A 19381-nucleotide genomic window follows, 5' to 3' on the forward strand; every position below is an offset into this window, starting at 1 on the left:
GTCTCTGAAATCATTTTGCGTCTCTTTAGGGCCATTTTATGTCTCTTATTTTGCGTCTCTTTGGGGTCATTTTGTGTCTCTTTGGGGTCATTTTGTGTCTCTTTGGGGTCATTTTGCGTCTCTTTGGAGTCATTTTGCGTCTCTGGATTCATTTTGCATCTCTTTGGGGTCTTTTAGTGTCTCTTTGGATTCATTTTGCGTCTCTTTGGATTCATTTTGCATCTCTTTGGGGTCTTTTTGTGTCTCTTTGGAGTCATTTTGCATCTCTTTGGGGTCTTTTTGTGTCTCTTTGGAGTCATTTTGCATCTCTTTGTATTCATTTTGCATCTCTTTGGGGTCTTTTTGTGTCTCTTTGGAGTCATTTTGTGTCTGTTTGGGGTCATTTTGCGTCTCTTTGGGGTCATTTTGTGTCTCGTTGAAATCATTTTGCATCTCTTTAGGGCCATTTTATTTTCATATTGTTTTTTGCTCGGCTGCACAGTGGTGTAGTGGTTAGCACTTTCACCTTGCAGCGAGAAGATCCCTGGTTCGCGTCCCAGCTTTCCCGGGATCTTTCTGCATGGAGTTTGCATGTTCTCCCTGTGCATGCGTGGGTTTTCTCCGGGTACTCCGGCTTCCTCCCACAGTCCAAAAATATGCTGAGGTTAATTGATCATTCTAAATTGCCCGTAGGTGTGAATGTGAGAGTGATTGTTTGTCTCTGTATGTAGCCCTGCGACAGACTGGTGACCTGTCTAGGGTGTCCCCTGCCTTCACCTGAGTCAGCTGGGATAGACTCCAGCCCCCCCATGACCCTAGTGAGGATTAAGTGGTGTATAGATAATGGATGGATGGATGGATGTTTTTTGCTCATAAATGTGTGTGTATTTCTCATAAAGTTTCCACTTTGAAAAAACACACATATTTTACGAGAAAAAAATAAAATTGTATTTATTTTTTTACAGATTTTTTTTGTTTTGTCATATCTTGCAAAAATGCAGAAGAACAGTATAAAGTTACAGCGGTCAAAACTAAATAATATCCACATCAAAAATTTCTCATTTTATAAATGGTAATTTGTTCTGTTACAATGTATGACCTTAATATTTAACATTTTTCACTATATTTAAATCAGCAAAAAACAAGCAAATATTATTTTACAACATTTGCTGTTGTTTGAAATAATTTATGTACATTAAGGATTTAAAAATTGCAAATATTTTTGGACTGTTGACTTTTCATTGAATTAGATATTATCTAACAAAAATGCAGAAAAATATTATTTACATAATAATGTCCACATCAAAATCCATATGTTTAATTTACAGGTCAGCGCTGAAAATAATGTCCATGTCAAAAATGTGCATTTTTATAAATGTTATTTATTCTTTCACAAGTTTTTGGCAATAAAATGACACTATTTTTTTTTTTACAATATGTAAATTTAAAAAATAAAATAAAATACGGACCTTATCTAGTAAAATCACAGAAAGAAAAATGATTAATTGACATGTTAATCACAAAAGCAAAACATACAAAAAACAGCCAAAATTTTAAATAATGTATTAATATTTTTTACTGCATGCAAATCAGCAAAAAATAAATCAATAAATAAAAATTAACAGACATTTCGTTTTATTTGAGAAGAAAAAAATTGTTATTAATGAATGAAAAACAACATTTTACTGATTTTTCCAGTTTTAGCAAAATGTAATTTATTCTTTTACAGTGTATATCCTCAATATTAACTATTTTACTGTAGCAAAAAAAAAACCAAAAAACAAACAAAATCATTATTTTACATATATTTACTATTATTTAAAATATTTATTAAAATTATTTATTAAAATATGTGTTTTTATAGATAGAAAGTTCTCATACAATATTTCACTGAGAAATTGCATTTAAAAAAAATTAGATATGTTTTACAAGATTGTACAATAATTTTTAGAGATAATAGATATTTTCCATTACTTGAAACAAAAAAATATGTATGTTAAGGTTTTAAAAATTGTTTATTATTAACATGTTTTGTTAAATTACAGAAAACATCTGGCATAAGTGCAGAAAAACAGCCTTTAAATCAGCAAAAATCATGATTTTACAGACATTATTTGAAAGAAAAGTGTGTATTTTGAGGATTTAAAACTGATAAATGACATTTTAACCATTATTTTACAGAAAATACATCAGTGCCAAAGATTCTGACAGGAAATTGTAAAAAGATTCTAAAAAAAAATTGCTTTTTTTTAAATTTTTGGTGTATTTAAATCAGCACACAACATTTTTTTACAGATATTTTATTTTCATTGAATTCCCCTTAAATGATTAATAAAGTTATTGTATTGTATTGTATTTGAAAGAAAAAAATCAGTATATTATATCTTAGAAAATTGTAAATAATTTCAAGTATATGTGTTTTTTATTTTACAGATGTTTTGTTTGGTTAAATTGTCGATGATAGTTCATATAATCACAGAAGAAGTAATAAGTTAACTGTAGATAAACTGGAAAACTGTGAATAATTTCCATTTTAAAAATGTGTTTGTGGATAATAGCTTCTTTTTTGACAAAAATTTTCTAATGTATATATATATATATATATATATATATATATATATATATATATATATATATATATATATATATATATATGTATATATATATATATATATATATATATATATATATATATATATATATAAGTGTTTTGCGATCATTTTAAAAATAATAGACATTTTCCATGACTTGAAAGAAAAATTATGTATATTAAGGTTTAATTTTTTTGTTAAATTACAGAGAATATCTGGCATAATTGCAGAAAAACAGCATTAAAATCAGCAAAAATCATGATTTCACAGACATTATTTGAAAGTAAAGTGTGTATTTTCAGGATTTAAAACAGGTAAATGACATTTTAACCATTATTTTACAGGTAACACATGAAGATTGTTCCAGGAAACTGCAGGTCACAGTTTTCATCAGCAGCTCGTCGATAATCTGCTGCTTCTCTGGAAAACGATAAAATCATCCTGACGGGCCGCATCTCTTCCACGGAAACCGGGAGGCGGAGGAGGAGTCGCTCCGTGTCTCTGCTCACCGGGGGGAGGCCGGGGGGAGGACGGGGGGAGAGTGCGCCCTCGGCAGACACTCAAGCGCAAAAGACACACGGCTCATCCGCTCGCCTCCCTATTGACGTCACTCCGGTATCACATGAACGAGCAGGGACCAATCGGCGCGCCGCTGCCGGAGAGAGCTGGCTCCTTCACACCGAGGCGAGAGGAAAAGACCGAATAAAAGGAAAGCGAGCCAGTGCGCCCGGAACGACCGCAAAAAAAAAAGAAAACCCGCGGAGGAGTCGACGGGCGCCGCCGCTGGACCCCTACCCGGTTTTCTGCCGGTTCCCGGTGGCCCCCGCTGTGGATTACTGCGTTTGGCACCGGAGCGGATCAGGCCATGGCCCTAACAGATTGAGTAGCTCGTCGGTCGGCGGTGTTGGTGGCGGCGGAGGGGGGAGGAAGGAAGGCGCACCGAGGAGACAATTCACGGGGAAAATGGTGGATTATTGTGGCACGAAAAGCGCGTCGGTGCTGGATTACTGAGCCGCGACTCGTCGTGTCGGTAGGTGGGTCGGTAGGTTCCCCCTCCAGCTCGACCTTTCTGCTCTCCTTTTCCTTTTTTTTTTTAACATACATGTCGGGTTGTGGTGCCTCCGCTCCGTGAGCTTTTGGAAACGAGGAACTGTTGGATTACCGAGCGATGGATTTTAACGGCGGCGGCGGCGGCGGCAACGAGCTCCACAACAACCAGTTCTACCAGTGCGAGGAGAGCAAGCCGCTGCTGGGGGAGATGTCGGAGGGCAACAACAACACCAAGCTGGGCGCGGGGCCGTGCAAGAGGAGTCTCCACCACTGCAGCAGCAGCGGGATGCGCTACAAGCTGCTGCACGAGGGCGACATCCAGGTGTGCGTGGTCAAACACCCACGCACCTTCCTCAGCAAGATCCTCACCTCCAAGTTCCTGCGGAGATGGGAGCCGCACCACCTGACGCTCACCGACAGCAGCCTGACCTCCGCCACCGTGAGTAGCCTGTCCGTTATTAGGGGCGTGCGTGTGTGTGTATGTGTGCGTGTGTGTGTGTTCGTTGGCATTCCACGGGCGGATTCGGTGTTTGTCTCTTCGTGTCTGGACGCGCGCTGAGATTAAGCCCAGTCTGTTGTTGACGCAGTTTTCAGGAAGATCCGAGGCCCCCAGACCCCCATCGGAGTCCAGCTCCAGGTCCACCTCAGACCCCCATTAAAGTCCACCTCCAGGTCCACCTAAAACCCCCATTAAAATCCACCTCCACTTCCACCTGAAGGCACAGAGAACCTCAATTTGTAAAATTATTTTATTATATAGATTTAAATTATAGACAATAGTTCATAAAAGCAAAGAAAAATTAATAATTTACTAGTTAACTGTAGGTAAACATAAATATTATAATAGTGTTTTTATGGATAGTAACTTCTTTTACAATACTTGACAAAAAATGCATTTTTTACTGTATTTAAATAAGCAAAAAATAATTGTTTTACAGAAATTCTATTTGAAAGAAAAATTATGTAAAAAATTTATTATTATTAATATTATTATTATTATGTTAAAAATTGTAAATAATTTCCATTATTAAAATATGTTTTTATGGATAGGAATTTCTTTTTTAAATTTTTATTTGTTTTATTTTTTTAAACAATATTTGACAAAAAATGCAATTTTTTAACTGTATTTAAATCATCAAAAATCTGTTTTTTTTACAGATATTTTGTTATTTGAAAGAAAAAATAACTAATTTTATATATATGATTTTTTTTATTTTGCAGATTTTCTGTTTTGTTAAATTACAGATAATAGTTCATAATAGCAAAGAAAAAGCAATAATTTACAAGTTAACTGTCGAAACATAAATATTATCATAGTGTTTTTGTGGATACTAATGTTATTTACAATATTTGACCAAAAAATGCATTTTTTTACTGTATTTAAATCAGCAAAAATCATTATTCTACAGATATTTTATGTATGTTATTTATAAAAAAAATTGTTTAAAAAAAGTAAATAATTTCATATGTAATGTTTTTTTATTTTACAGATTTTTTTATTTGAAATAAAAATTAATGTATATTAAGTATTTAAAAAATGTAAATAATTTCATATATGATTAGATTTTTCTATTTTGCAGATTTTCTGTTTTGTTAAATTACAGATAATAGTTCATAAAAACAGAAAAAGTACAGAAATAATTTAAAAGTTAACTGTAGAAAAAATAGCAAATATTTTCCATTTTTAAAATAAGTGGTTTTATGGATAGTAACTTCTTTTTGTACAATATCTGACAAAAAATCAAAAAACATTATTTTACAGATATATGTATATTTTATATTAGAAAATTGTAAATAATTTCATATATGATGATTTTTTTTATTTTAGAGATTTTGCATTTTATTAAATTACTATAATATGTGGTCAAAATGCTCAAAATAATACTAATCTACAATACAAAAAACAGGCCAAAACTGTAAAATTACCATAAAATGTATTTTTTAAAAACATTTTTTTACTATATTTAAACAATTTTTAAAAAATCATTATTTCCGGGTATTATTTTTTTTAACTGTTATTTTACAGAAAATGTGTGTAATGGAACAATGATTCGTACTGACCTGTTTATTTATGACTAACATGTAAATAATGACTATAAAATGACCCCCTTTTTCTTTTTTGCTGTATTTAAATCAGTATAATATATTGGGGTTTTTTTTACAGATACAAAATTATTTATAATAAGGATTAAAAAATAGTAAAATATTTTTTAAAAACTGTAACAGAGTTTCTCAGGTTTATTAAATTATTGATAACATCTAATAAAGTCACAGGGAAATTTTATAGTTTTCACACATTACACTATTCCACAGTATTTTTTTTTAGCATATAAGAGAAAGAAAAGCAGCAAATCCTAAACTCTGAGAGGCTTTAATCTGCAAATTTACGTCTTTTCTGCATGAAAATTGACCCTAAAGAGACGTAAAACAACTACGGATGAACCAATTATCAAAATAGTCACAGGTTAGTTTGTTTTTGAGTGACCGGTTGATTAATTGACGTATTAATTTTTGCAGCTCTGTTATGATAAATCTAAATCCTGAAGGGTTTTAATGTTAAATATCATTGCACAATTTGTTTTCTTTCACCGAATGTCGATGCTGCATGGATGTTTTTAAAAACAAAAGCCCAGAAATGAACCTTAATGTGATTATTTTCTGCTCCGTCGGAGAGGAATCAGACTGGGTGTAATTATTAACCCCGACAGGAGCCCGACGGCTGTAATCAATCGAAATAATTCAGCAGAATATCGGCGCGCTATTAAAGGCCTTTATTTCCCCTCCTGTTATTATCAACACTTGTGACATTTAGCACAAAGCCCGGCCCGTTGTTTTATCAACACACCTGGTTAGAGGCTTTCTGGACGTCTGCCGATCACACCCACATGAAATAAACTGAGCTGCAGCTTCCAGGATGTTATTGTTGCTCTGAAGACGTGAAGTCACCTGAGATCAGGTTGTTTCCTTGTTTACAGGGAAGTTTAACCCTCAGAGAGCGTCGTAAAGATCAATAATGTGCACCAAGGTGACTAAATAAGAATATTTATGAAGTTAAACCCTCAGAGAGCATCATAAAGATCCATAATGTGCACCAAGGTGACTAAATAAGAATATTTATGAAGTTAAACTTTCACAGAGATCAATAATGTGCACCAAAGTTACTGTAAATGAGAATATTTATGAAGTTAAACCTTCACAAAGATCCATAATGTGCACCAAAGTTACTGTAAATAAAAGTATTTCTGAAGTTAAATCATCATAAAGATCAATAATGTGCACCAAAGTTGCTGTAAATAAGAATATTTATGAAGTTAAACCTTTACAGAGTGTCATAAAGATCCATAATGTGCATTAAAGTTACTCTAAATAAGATTATTTATGAAGTTAAACCTTCAGATGTGTCATAAAGATCAATAATTTGGACCAGAGTTACTGTAAATAAGAATAACTACCAGTCTGATTGAGGTCACAGTGCAGTGTTTAATCTCTGTGTTGTGTTTTATCTTGCTGTGAGTGACGACAGTGCACTTTGGTACACAACATTTCAAATTAAAATAACCATTTTCAAGCAAAAATAGTTTTATAAAGGTCCTAATTGTCCTAATTCCAGCCTCAAAAATGAAAAGATGTATTACTTTTCTCAGTATTATATCATTTAAACAGAAATATTTAGAATTCTAACAGCTTTTTCACATAAAATAAGACATTTAAGGACGTCAGAGAAGGTTTAATCACCGTTTTCCACAGTTGTTTTGACTGCAACAGTGAAAATAACATTAATTAATCATTTTCTGGATTACTCTGTTAGTTCTTTGGTTGATAAAATGCCAGAAAAATGGTGAAAAATGTCGATTAGTAGCAGAAAATATTCACATTTAAGAAGCTGTAAGCAGAAAATAGTGAAGAAATGTAAAGAACAGTCTAGTTCCAGCCTCTAAAATCAGGAGAATCATTACTTTTTTCTTCATTTTATCAGTTTAAACAGAAATATTTAGAAGTTTGACAATTTTTTTGCACAAATAAGCCATTTAAGGATGTCTGAGAAGGTTTAATAGACATTTTTCTACAGTTTTTTGACCAAAAGTTGTGGCTGCAGCAGAGAAACTAACATTAATTGATTAATTTCTTGTTTGTTTGGTTGATAAAATGTCAGAAAATAGTAAAAACTTTCGACCAGTGTTTTATCAAATTCAAGCAGAAATATTTAGACTTTAAAGTATATTTTTGCACATTTAGAGGATGTTTGAGAAGACTTAATTACAGTTTTTCAGTTTTTAACCAAAAATTAGGGATGCAAGTAGAAATTATTTTCCTTGTTGATTATTTTCTAGATTAATGAAGATGACAAACGTCTTTATTTGTTCACGACCCAAAGATACTCAGTTTACTGCCATTAAACTACATTTAATAATCTGCAAAAATGCACTCAAGCCATTTATTTAATAATCAAAATAGTTGGCGATTAATTTAAAAGTCAAAAACTAATCATTTTATTGTTGCAGCTCCGGTTGTTTGGAAGCTTAAAAAATAGCGTTTAAAAGCAAAAATGGTGAAGAAACATAAATTATTTTCTAGTTAAAGCCTCTGAAATGAGACGGTTTGCAGCTTTTCTTTATATCATATCAACATAAACTGAATATTTGGGTTTTTTAAGTGTTCATTTACACAAAACAAGACATTTAAGACCCTCTGTGTGAAGTTTTGTGCTTTTGTAGCTACCATTACATTGACTAATCTAAATGTGAGCTGTGGGATGAATGATTAGCTGCTATCTGGAGCTCTGAGCGTCCCTCAGGCTGATCCGACTCGCTGCTTCCTGGATGTTAATGTCGACTCTGGTGCCTCCCATTAGCTCCTTAGCAAACACCGTCTCTTTATGAAGCCACTGATTCCTGTTTGTCGGCACATGTTCGGTTACTCTGCAGAGTATTTGGCTTGATTTTTACCCCTGGATGTCATCTGGCCGCTTCATTAAAGCCCCGACCGGCAATAAAGCTGCTGATTAGCTTCATGGGAGGCTATCGGAGGCTAATAAAGAGGAGCTGCATGCAAACATTTTAGGCCGCAATGAACAAACCTCCTGAAATCTGAACAAACTGACACTAAAATAGAAAATTATTTGTAGGATTCATCTTTAAGGCTAAGTTGGCTAAGTTAAGTCTAGTTCCAGCCTCTAAAATGAGTTTTATATCAGTTTTAACATAAATATTTAGAATTTTGACAGTTTTTTTTGCACAAAATAAGACATTTAAGGATATCTGAGAAGGTTTAATAGACATTTTTCTACAGTTTTTGACCAAAGTTGTGGCTGCAGCAGAGAAAATAACACATTCATTTTCTGGATTAATCTGTTAGTTTGTTTGGTTGATTAAATGGTAGAAAATGTTGATTAGCAGCAGAAAATATTCACATTTAACAAGCTACAAGCATAAAATAGTGAATAAATGTCAAGAAAAGTCTAGTTCCAGCCTCTAAAATGAGTTTTATGTTAGTTTAAACAGAAATATTTAGAATTTTGACAAGTTTTTTCCCCCCAAATATACAACATTTGAGGATGTCTGTGAAGGTTTAATAGACATTTTTCTAGATTTATTACTTTTTTTTTTTTTTTTTAACCATTTTATACTAAAAATTTAGATTTTGGACTGTTTCTAAACACAAAACAAAACATTTAAGGATGTCTGAGAAGGTTAAATAGACATTTTTCATAGCTTTTTGACCAAAACTTGTGGCTGCAAAAGTGAAAGTAACACAGTTGACTATTTTCTGCATTAATCTGTTAGTTGTTTGGTTGATAAAATATCGATTAGCAGCAGAAAATAATCACATTTAAGAAGCTGTAAGCAGAAAATAGTGAATAAATGTCAAGAAAATTCCAGTTCCAACCTCAAAAATGAGTTTTATGTTAATTTAAACAGAAATATTTAGAATTTTGGACATTTTTTTTGCACAAAATATGACATTTAGGGATGTCTGACAACGTTAAATACGCATTTTGACAGTTTTTTGACCAAAAATTGTGGCTGCAGCAGAGAAAATGACATTGATTAATTTCTTGTTAGTTTGGTCGATAAAACGTCAGAAAACAGTAAAAACTCTCTACCGGTGTTTCCTTAAACACAAGATGACAAATGTCCTGTTTTGTCCACAACCCCAAAATATTCAATTTACTATAAAATATCCATATTTAATTGTGATAATAGTGAATAAATGTCCAAAATGTTCTAGTTTGGTGCATTTTTCTGTATATTATATCAGTGCAAACAGAAATATTTTGACTTTATATTCAGACAAAGCAAGAAATTTGAGGTTTAATTGCAATTTCTGCAGTTTTTGACCAAAAGTTAGGGATGCAAGTTAAAAAATGCAATGAAAATGCCACCGTTGATGTTATCTGGAGTAACTGATTAGTTGTTCGGTCAATAAAATGTAAGAAAATATTCATAGTTGATAGTCATTTTTGGTCTGCACCTGCTCCTTTGAGTCTTCTCAGACGCTGAATCCTTCACCTGTGACCTCTAACTCGGTCTGTCTGCTGTTTTTGTGATTAGTTTGTCGCGTACGGAAGATTCTTTGAAGGTTTCTGCAGCAGAAATCAAACCGTAGCCTCGCTAGAAAGCAAAGACGAGCTGCAGATTGAGCTGAAATTCTCAGATTTAGTGACACCGTGCTAAAGAAATCATCAGTTTGGCTGCATTTTGTTCAGAAAGTCGAGTGTGAACTTAAGAAACAGCAGTAAAATGTTCTCCTGTATTAAAATCAGCAAAAATTACAGATGTTTTACAGAGGTTTGCCATTATTTGAAAGTAAAATTATAAATTGTATTTTGTATAAAGTAACACTTAAAAAACCCAAATATTCAATTAATATTGATATAAAATAAAGAAAAGCTGCAAATCATCTAATTTCAGAGGCTTTAGCTAGAAAATAATTGTTTTTTCACTATTTTTGCTTTAAAATGTATTTTTAGCTTCCAAACAACTGGAATTGAAACAATAAACAGATTAGTTTTCGACTTTTAAATTCGTCTGCAACTAGTCAGAATTCACCACCAAGAATTGAAATTTGCTCAATTATTTTATGAACTGATATTTTACAGATTTTTCCCTGTTTTGTTGCAAAACAGTGAATTTATGTGAAATGTAAAAACAAAAAACAACAACAGGTTAAAACTGGACAAAATCTCTGCAACAAAAATCTGTAAAATTCTACAACTTCTTATTACTGTTTAAATCAGCAAACAGTATAATTATTTTATCAATATCTGCAATTATTTGATAGAAAAATTATGTATATTAAGGACTGGAATATGGTTTAAAAACTGTTATTTTCCATAATTTAAGATTTGTTAAACTCCAGAAAATATCAGATCAACTTTCAGATAAAAAGTGTTAATGTACATGTTAACTGTAAAGGAAAAAAGATTTAAAACTACTAAAATGAAAGTATTCTGTAGATATTTGAAATAATTCAAAATAATCCAAATATCCAAAATTCTAAAAAATGACATATACTAGTTCATTCTTTTACAATGTGTGGTTATAAAATCACAGTTTTACTGAACTGAAATCAACTGAAAATATATTTACTTTACAGAAAAAGGCAGTTATTTTGAGTAATTTTACTTTGTTTTGCAGTTTTTGAACGTTACAGTATACACCGTCAAGCATATTTGCACTTCTTGGACTGTTACTTATTTGCACTGTTCTGAGTATTCTGCACTAAATCCGTCACTTTATCTCATGGTCATGTTTACATTTCACTCAGTTCTACTTTTCTTAGTTCTTAGTTGTTGCTCGGCTCTAATTTTGCTTCCTTTGTTCTTTTTGCCCTTTAATATCTTATTTTTTAAGTCTTTATTTAATGTCTACTGTTGCACGAAGAGAGAGTAACGAAATTTCGATCCTTGGTATGTCATGTACATATTGAAGAATTGACAATAAAGCTGACTTTGACTTTTATTTTTTTATATATATATATATATATATATATATATATATATATATATATATATATATATATATATATATATAGTCTTTTTTCAACTTTTTTTAGTTGCATATTTGTAGAAAATCTGGTTGGATTGTTGTTGTCTCACATGGACTAAACTTTAGATGATTATTTCCTTTTCCTGGATGATTTAATCCTGAATATTAGACTGTTTTTCTGCTTGTTGCAGCTTATTGTTTGGGTGTTTTTATGGATTAACATCACGTTAAGAAAGTTGTGCAGGTTTTCTGGTTTTGTCAAACTTTCTACATTGGAACGCTTCAGGCTGTGGGGACTTTTTTCTGCGACTAATCGGCAGATTAATCAGCGATAAAAACAATAAACTGCGGTGCTCGTTAAACTTCCTCTCGGTGTTTTTGCAGCGAGCTCCAACTGTCAGCGGTGTGTTTTATTGATTGCGGCTTCGAACTTTGGCCGGTCAACATCGGTGCTGAGAGACGGACAGAAAACGTTTCTGTGGCGACTCGCGTTCAGAAAAACCGAATCCTGCTTCTCGTCTTTCATTTCTGGGTCTTCTCGTCACTGATTTTCCCCCAAATTTCTGTTGTTGAATTTAATTTTTCACCCCAAACAAAGCAGCTACTGTTGAAGCTTTTACAGGCCGGATGTGTTGAATCTACTGGATGCTGGCTGTACTCGACAGTTCTGTCTTTATCAGGCTTAAAATCTGCTGTTTATCTTGATACTTTTGCAGCTTGTGGAATATGTTGGCTGTAAAAGTTTAATATTTAGTTTAAATGCACATTTCTCTTTCATTTTTTGGTTCTTAATTCTCCTAAATACGTTTCTCAGTAGCTCCAAGATATTATCTAGTAGAAAAAAAATATATATTTGGAATATTAAAAGGCACCCCGCTGACTCGTCAGCTTGTAAAAGTAGGTCTGAAATTTGTCCCACATGTGGACAACCAGTGGGAACCAGAATATGCCAGACATTATTAAATATTTAAGTGGTAGTAGTAGTTGTTGTAAGATATAATACTACAAAGTGATGGAAAGAGAACAAAATATAACCATAAAGTGAAGCTAAGTCAATATAAATTGACATAAAAAGACTATAAGGTGACATAAAATGACCACAGTGATGTAAAATGAGTGCAAAAAAATGAAAAATTACCAAAAAGTGACAAAAAATAATCACAAACTGAAGTATAAAGTGACATAGAAAGACTGAAGAGACATAAAATGGCCATAGAATTATATGAAATGAGCACAAAGAGACTCAAAATGATCAAAAAATGATGAAGAATGAGCATAAAGAGACCAAATATAACCACAAAATGATGCTAGGTCAATATTAAGTGATGTAAAAAGACTATGAAGAGACAAAAAATTATCAATGATGTAAAAAAAAGCACATGGAGAGAAAGACTTCACCACAAAGTGGAGCAAAGTCAGTATTAAATGACGTAAAAAGACTATAAAGAGACTTGTGACCAAAAATGATGTCAAATCAGCACAAAGAGATAAAAAATTACCATAAAGAGACATTAAATAACAAAAATGTGAAGCAAAATCAATATAGAGAGACATAAAAAGATGTAAAATGAGCACAAAGACACAAAATGACCAGAAAATGACAAAAAAAATGACCATAGAGCTAATAATTAACCATAAAATGAAGCAAAATCAATAAAAACAGGACATAAAAAGACTATAGAGTGATGTAAAATGAGCACAAAAAGATTAAAAAATGACCAGAAAATGATGTTTTTTCTGTCAGTCAGCTCATCAGTTTATCTGAATCAACTGTTTTGTCCCGGAGTTTTTGTGTTGTTACGCAGCGCTAAAGCTCATTTGCGAGTTTGGAAACAGTACTTTGAAAGTTTGAAAACTCCAAAACAAACCCGTAAGCATAAATTTGAATGTCGCCTGTTTTACATTAGCGGCTGACGTGTGATAAAAGCTCCTCAGAGACTCATGGAAATGTTCTGTAAGTCAACAAAAGCAGCTCAGAGATCATCCATGATGTGTTAACGCAGAAACGTGAGTCAGGCTGTTTGTTTCACGCCGTCCTTCGGTCTGCGATGCTAACACTAGCTCCTCTGTCCTCTGAAGTATGAGGAAGAGGGTTTTCATGTGCCGTGAATGTGCGTTTCCTGAGTGGAGCTGTTGTTTTGGCTTCTGTGGGCAGCGGTGGAGGAACAATGCCGAAGCAGAAAGAGGAGGCAGAAGAGCGTCGACTCTCCAACGCCGGCCGCATAACTGAGATGACTGTGAGCGAGAAAAAGCTTTGTGAAACCCCAAGTCGCTGCCAAGACGCTTCAACGAGCCCCAGCGTTTGCCCAAGACTCGGATTCTTGCTGCAGTTTTAAAGTTTAGGACCTCAGAGCAGCAGGAGAATGAGCTGTGACTCATTTTCCTTTAATTGGAATAGACACAAAATGACCATAAACAGACACAAAATGAATATAAATAGACACAAAATGAATATAAATAGACACAAAATGACCATAAATAGACACAAAATGACCATAAACAGACACAATGTAACCATAAACAGACACAAAATGACTACAGTTTGACATATAAAGACCACAAAGTGACCACAGAGACAAAAATGACCATAAAATGACCACAGAAGGTTGCAAAATTATCAAAAAGAGACACAAAATGAACATAGAGGAATAAAATTAGCATAATAAGACATAAAATGATGCATAAACTGACCACAGAATTACACAAATTGATGCAAAATGATCAAAAAGAGACACAAAATGAACATAGAGGAATAAAATTAGCATAATAAGACATAAAATGATGCATAAACTGACCACAGAATTACACAAATTGATGCAAAACGATCAAAAAGAGACACAAAATGACCATAAAGTGAAGCAACATGAGCACAACAACACACCTACAGTGAAATAAGATCCATATAATGTTGGAAACTGTGAGCTGCTAAACTGTCGATCTTCCTGAAGGTGTTTTATAACTTTGACTCGTCAGATTAAAGTTCTTTTCTCAGTGAAAGCAGCTGTGAGACTCTGTACAGCTCTGCTTCCTGATGCGGTTGGTGAATGCGTCATCAGCCTCCTATAGCGAGCCTCAGAACCCCAGTGTGGCCCAAATCCTAATCTCAGAATCTCTGAAGCGGCCCGGTGTGACTGCTTACCTACCGGCTGCACAAAGACAGGAAGCCCATAATCTCACACATCTTTGCTTAGAAAGCCAGAAGAAATAGCAACGTTTTCATGCCTAGAAGAGTTCATTGTGTCCGCAGCTTAGAGAGCGAAATGTGAAGGTTTGTTGTGATAAATGTGAATGTTGGCGGAGGAAGAACCTCACATGTTTGCAGAAGCAGAACCACAGGATGCAGCTGATCACGTCACGTCGATCCTCAAAGCAGAAGCAGAACCAGAAGTCTGCTGGTGCTTTTACTCTGAAGAGATTCTGCACATTCACACACTGCAGAAACTCAAAATCTTACTGAGTCTATTTGTCTTATTTTTCGTCAAAATGTCTCATCCCACTCGATTTGAGATAAATTCACTGAACAAGAGACATTTCAGCAGATGGAGGGACTTGTTTTAACCCTCGTGTCGTCCTGAGGGTCAAATTGACCTGTTTAAAGTTTGAAAATGTGGAAAAAAGATATATTTTCTCAGTGAAACTTCTGATGTCCACATTTTCAACATTTTTGGGAAATCTTTGAACATTTTTTGGTGGAAAAAAGAAATGTTAAAAATGTTTCTTAAGAACATTCACAAAAAAATCAACCAAAATCCAGCAAATTTCACTTGATTTTGGTTGATTTTTATGTGAATGTTTTTAAAGAAAATATTAGAAGTTTTACTGATATATATGGAATCACTTTAGATATTTTTAGGGTTTTTTTTAAGATTTTTACTCATTTTTTGAAAATATTTACAAGCATTTTCTTGCCAAAATTGGGGGATTTTTTACAAGAAAACTCAAAATAAGTTTAATAAATCTTCATTAGGAGGTTACATGAAAGCAAAAATCTATTTTTGAGTGAAAAACTGCCATTTTTTTTTAGCATATCTGGCTTATTTTAAGACACCTAAGCTTGACAATCCTGGTAAAATAGAGCTTCAAATAAGTTTTCCCTGATAATTTTAAGATCTCAGTATTCTAAATATCATATCTTATTTCAAGAAATCTTACCAAGACATTTTTCACTTGTTCTATTGGCAGATTTTTTCACTTATTTCAAGGTAAAAGTTCCTTGAAATAAGCTTTTTTTTCTTGTTTTGAGAGGGGCATTTTTTCCAGTGCAGGTTTAGATTTCTACTTTAGTGCTCCAAAAACACTTTATTTTTCTTAAAGTCCGCATTTCTGCAGCACCTTTCCTGCCAGAAATGTTCAGTTTTAGCTCCTGTTTCTTTACGACGCCCCCTCCTGTAAAGCTCTGCTCTGATTGGTCAGCTGGTCCGACTAGAGCAGGTAGTGTTTGTTAGTAACCACAGATGTACAGAGGAGGAAACAATGTGGGTTTGAGGTCAACGAGCTGCAAGATAGGAGTTCTGCAGATGTTTCATGATGTAGATATGTCTACCTCTGACGTGGAGCTTTGTAAGTTTGCAGAAGTTTTAAAAAATGCAGCTTTTTAACTCGCTGATGGGAAGGAGGAACCGAAAAGTAGGATCTGGACTCTTTAATGCAAAATGATGGGAAGAGAAGGAACACAACGTGACATAAAAACAACCACAACGAGGCAAAAAATGACCACAAATTGACGTTAAAATGATGGAAAAACAGCACAAAGTAACATGAAGTGGCTGCCGCTTGGCAAAAAACAAGCACACAGTGATGCAAAACAATCGAAGTGAGAGACAGAATGACCAGAAAGAACTTTAAATGACCTCAGAGGTGCGCAATGTCAACAAACTAATACAAAATTACCATAAAATTGCACAAATTTACCACAAAATGATGCATAAACTGATCCAAAATAACCATGAATAGACCCAAAACAATCACAAAATGATGCAGAATGACCACAAAATGATGCAAAACAATAAAAAAACACAAAATGACCATAAACAGACACAAAATGACCATAAACACACACAAAATGACTATAGACAGACACAAAATGACCATAAAGAGACACAAAATGAACATAGAGGGATAAAACTACCACGAAGAGACACAAAATGATGCCAAACTGCCAAAAAGAGACAAAAATGACTATAAACAGACATAAAATTATCATAAACAGACACAAAATGAACTTAGAGGGATAAAACTACCATAAACAGACACAAAATGATGCCAAACAGCCAAAAATAAGAGATAAAATGACCAGAAAGTGCCACAACATGAAATAAAATGTAAGAGCAGCTAATTGTTCGTACTGTCGGCTGTTTGAGCAGCGCTGGAGTCACAGTGGGGAGCAGCGATGTCGCCGTCTGCCATGTGGATTTACGATATTTAGAATAGATCGGCGTTGGCCTCGTTCCTCACATTCTGCCTCTTAGTGTGCGCCTGAGTGACGTGAAGGAAAACAGAGAAACCAGAGAGAATGTGAAGCGGCCGATCGGGTCATTCTGGGTTTCCGACTCTTTTTAGTCTTTCAGGGAAACGGAGGCTGTTTTTAACTTGGACTGCTGCAGCTGGGAAACTTCAGAATTTACATCCCTCCCGTTGTCTTCTTTGCATTTCAAGTTTCTCTGATGTCACAGCGCCGTGCTTTGCATAATAGTTTACAAGGTCTGCTGGAAGATACACAGAAGCTGGAGCAGATTAAACCTAACATCGAGCAGATTGGCTTTAAATATTGAATAAGAGCTCAGAACCTCCTAAAACCCTCCGGTGAGTTTAAATGGCATGTTTTCATTACAGAAAAATCTACAGAAATACCAGAAAGAGACACAAATGATGACAAAATGACCGAAGTGTGACACAGATTTAAAAAGTTGAACATATAAATACCACAACGTGACAAAAATGACCAGAAACAGACACAAAACGATCACGATGGACATTAAACAACCACAAAATGATGCAAAACCATCAAAAAGAGACAGAAAATTACTATGGAATTAGACAAAATTACGACAAAATGTGATACAAATTTTAAAAAATGCAACATATAAATACCACAAAATGACATTAAAGGACCATAGAGGGGAAAAAAATTACCAATAAGAGCCTTAATGTGATCACAAAGAGACACAAAATGATGCAAAATGACCTCAAAGTGACACAAAATGACCTCAAAGTGCTACAAGATGACTATTATCTGACATAAAGACACCATTTATTAGCCAAAAACTGTAAAAACAGAAAGAATCCTCAGATTTCCCACTTTCTGATGGTCCCTGAACCTATCATATATAATGTGCTGTTCCCCAAAGGAAATAATTTTTTTAAAAATTTGCCAAAAAGAACTGTTTTGCACACACAAGATTCTGTAAAAAACTAAAAATGATGTGCTTCTTGCTGCAACCGTGAAGATATGACTGACTCAGCTGTGACCAACAGTCAGGTGAATAAAATTCAGAGTTTCCAGTTGAACTGCAGGCAGTGTTTCCACAGAGCAGAGAGGAAAATCAAAGCTACTGGATCAATAAATAAATGCAGCATTACTCAGAAACAGTGAACAGAGGAGCAGGTTGTTGGAGATACATTCAGCATGGAGAAACATCTTTCTACAGAGGATGGAGGTTGTAAAAATGTAAATAATGAAATATATAGAGCATGTTGAGCTACTTTTTCCACTACTTCTAACACCTGTGGACACTTGGAAAAATAGTTTACATGTTAATTCAAATTTTTTCAATATTTGCAAAATCAATAATCAAAAAAATCTACTTCTTTGTCATACGGATGGAGAAAATATGTTGCATAAATGAGCTAAAGGAGGAAACTTAAAGCCGCTCTGTGATGTTTTTTATTCATAAAGTTGTGAATCAGTTTCCTGCTGATGCCTGATAGAAAACCAGAACTGTCATTGATGCTTTTGTCCAGTTTTACTCGAAGCGACGTCCTGAACTTCTGCAGCGTTTCCAGACCACAATGAGAAGAGAAACCGAGAGCAGCCGCCCTCTAAATGTCAAACCAAATGTCTCAGACTGCAGTTTAAAAAAGTCTGTCTGTCTGTCTGCGAGCTGCACAGAGCTTCAACAGTTCACCTTCTGTTGTTTTTAAGATGCAAATGTGAGAGAAATATGCCAAATTAACATGTGGATATCAGTGAGTGAAATTATAAGCACAGACAGATCATCTTTGGCTTTTTTTAAGTCTTACTGCCATTAAAAAGCAGCTTAAAATGTGATTAAAAGTTGTAAATTTAACTTCTAAAACTCAAAATAAACATGACTGATCCCAAATTCACACTAAATATAAATGAAGCACGATAAAGTCAAAAACGAGAAAAATAAAGAGAAAAACTAATTGTATTTAAATTGTTCACATGTGCAGATATGACATGATAAATGTGTCATTTTTTATCTTTTATGCCAAAAATCTTAGTATCTTCAAGCCAAAACCAGGAAATTTATAACATATTTCACTTTTTTTCAACTCTACAAAGAATTCATCATTTTAAATTAATTGTATTTCATTTTAACGTATAAAATCTCATTTTCTGCTGCTTAAACGCTCGTATTTTGAGAAATTATTGTTATAAACAGCTTAAAATGTGATTAAAAGTTGTAAATTCAACTTCTAAAACTCAAAATAAACACTAAAATTCACACAAAATATAGATGTAGCACGGGAAAAAAAACAAGTCAAAAACACCAAAAATAAACCTAAAAATCTAAATAACAAACACAATAA

General features: G+C 33.8%; 1 protein-coding gene across 2 annotated transcripts in view; it reads left to right on the plus strand.

Annotated features, from left to right (window-relative positions):
- Nucleotides 1-3738: 3738 nt before the first annotated feature.
- The window catches only part of cmip (c-Maf inducing protein), a 71881-nt gene continuing 56238 nt past the window's right edge, over nucleotides 3739-19381 (plus strand). For both annotated transcript variants that reach the window (XR_008601163.1, XM_055009115.1), the window contains exon 1: nucleotides 3739-4059. Coding sequence is in view for 1 of the 2 variants with exons in the window: in XM_055009115.1 (XP_054865090.1) it covers nucleotides 3739-4059 (321 nt within the window). In the remaining variant the exon portion in view is untranslated. The remainder of the gene's footprint in view (nucleotides 4060-19381) is intronic.

Source organism: Amphiprion ocellaris, chromosome 3 (assembly GCF_022539595.1).
Source record: "Amphiprion ocellaris isolate individual 3 ecotype Okinawa chromosome 3, ASM2253959v1, whole genome shotgun sequence".
In the NCBI taxonomy this organism is placed as follows: domain Eukaryota; kingdom Metazoa; phylum Chordata; class Actinopteri; family Pomacentridae; genus Amphiprion; species Amphiprion ocellaris.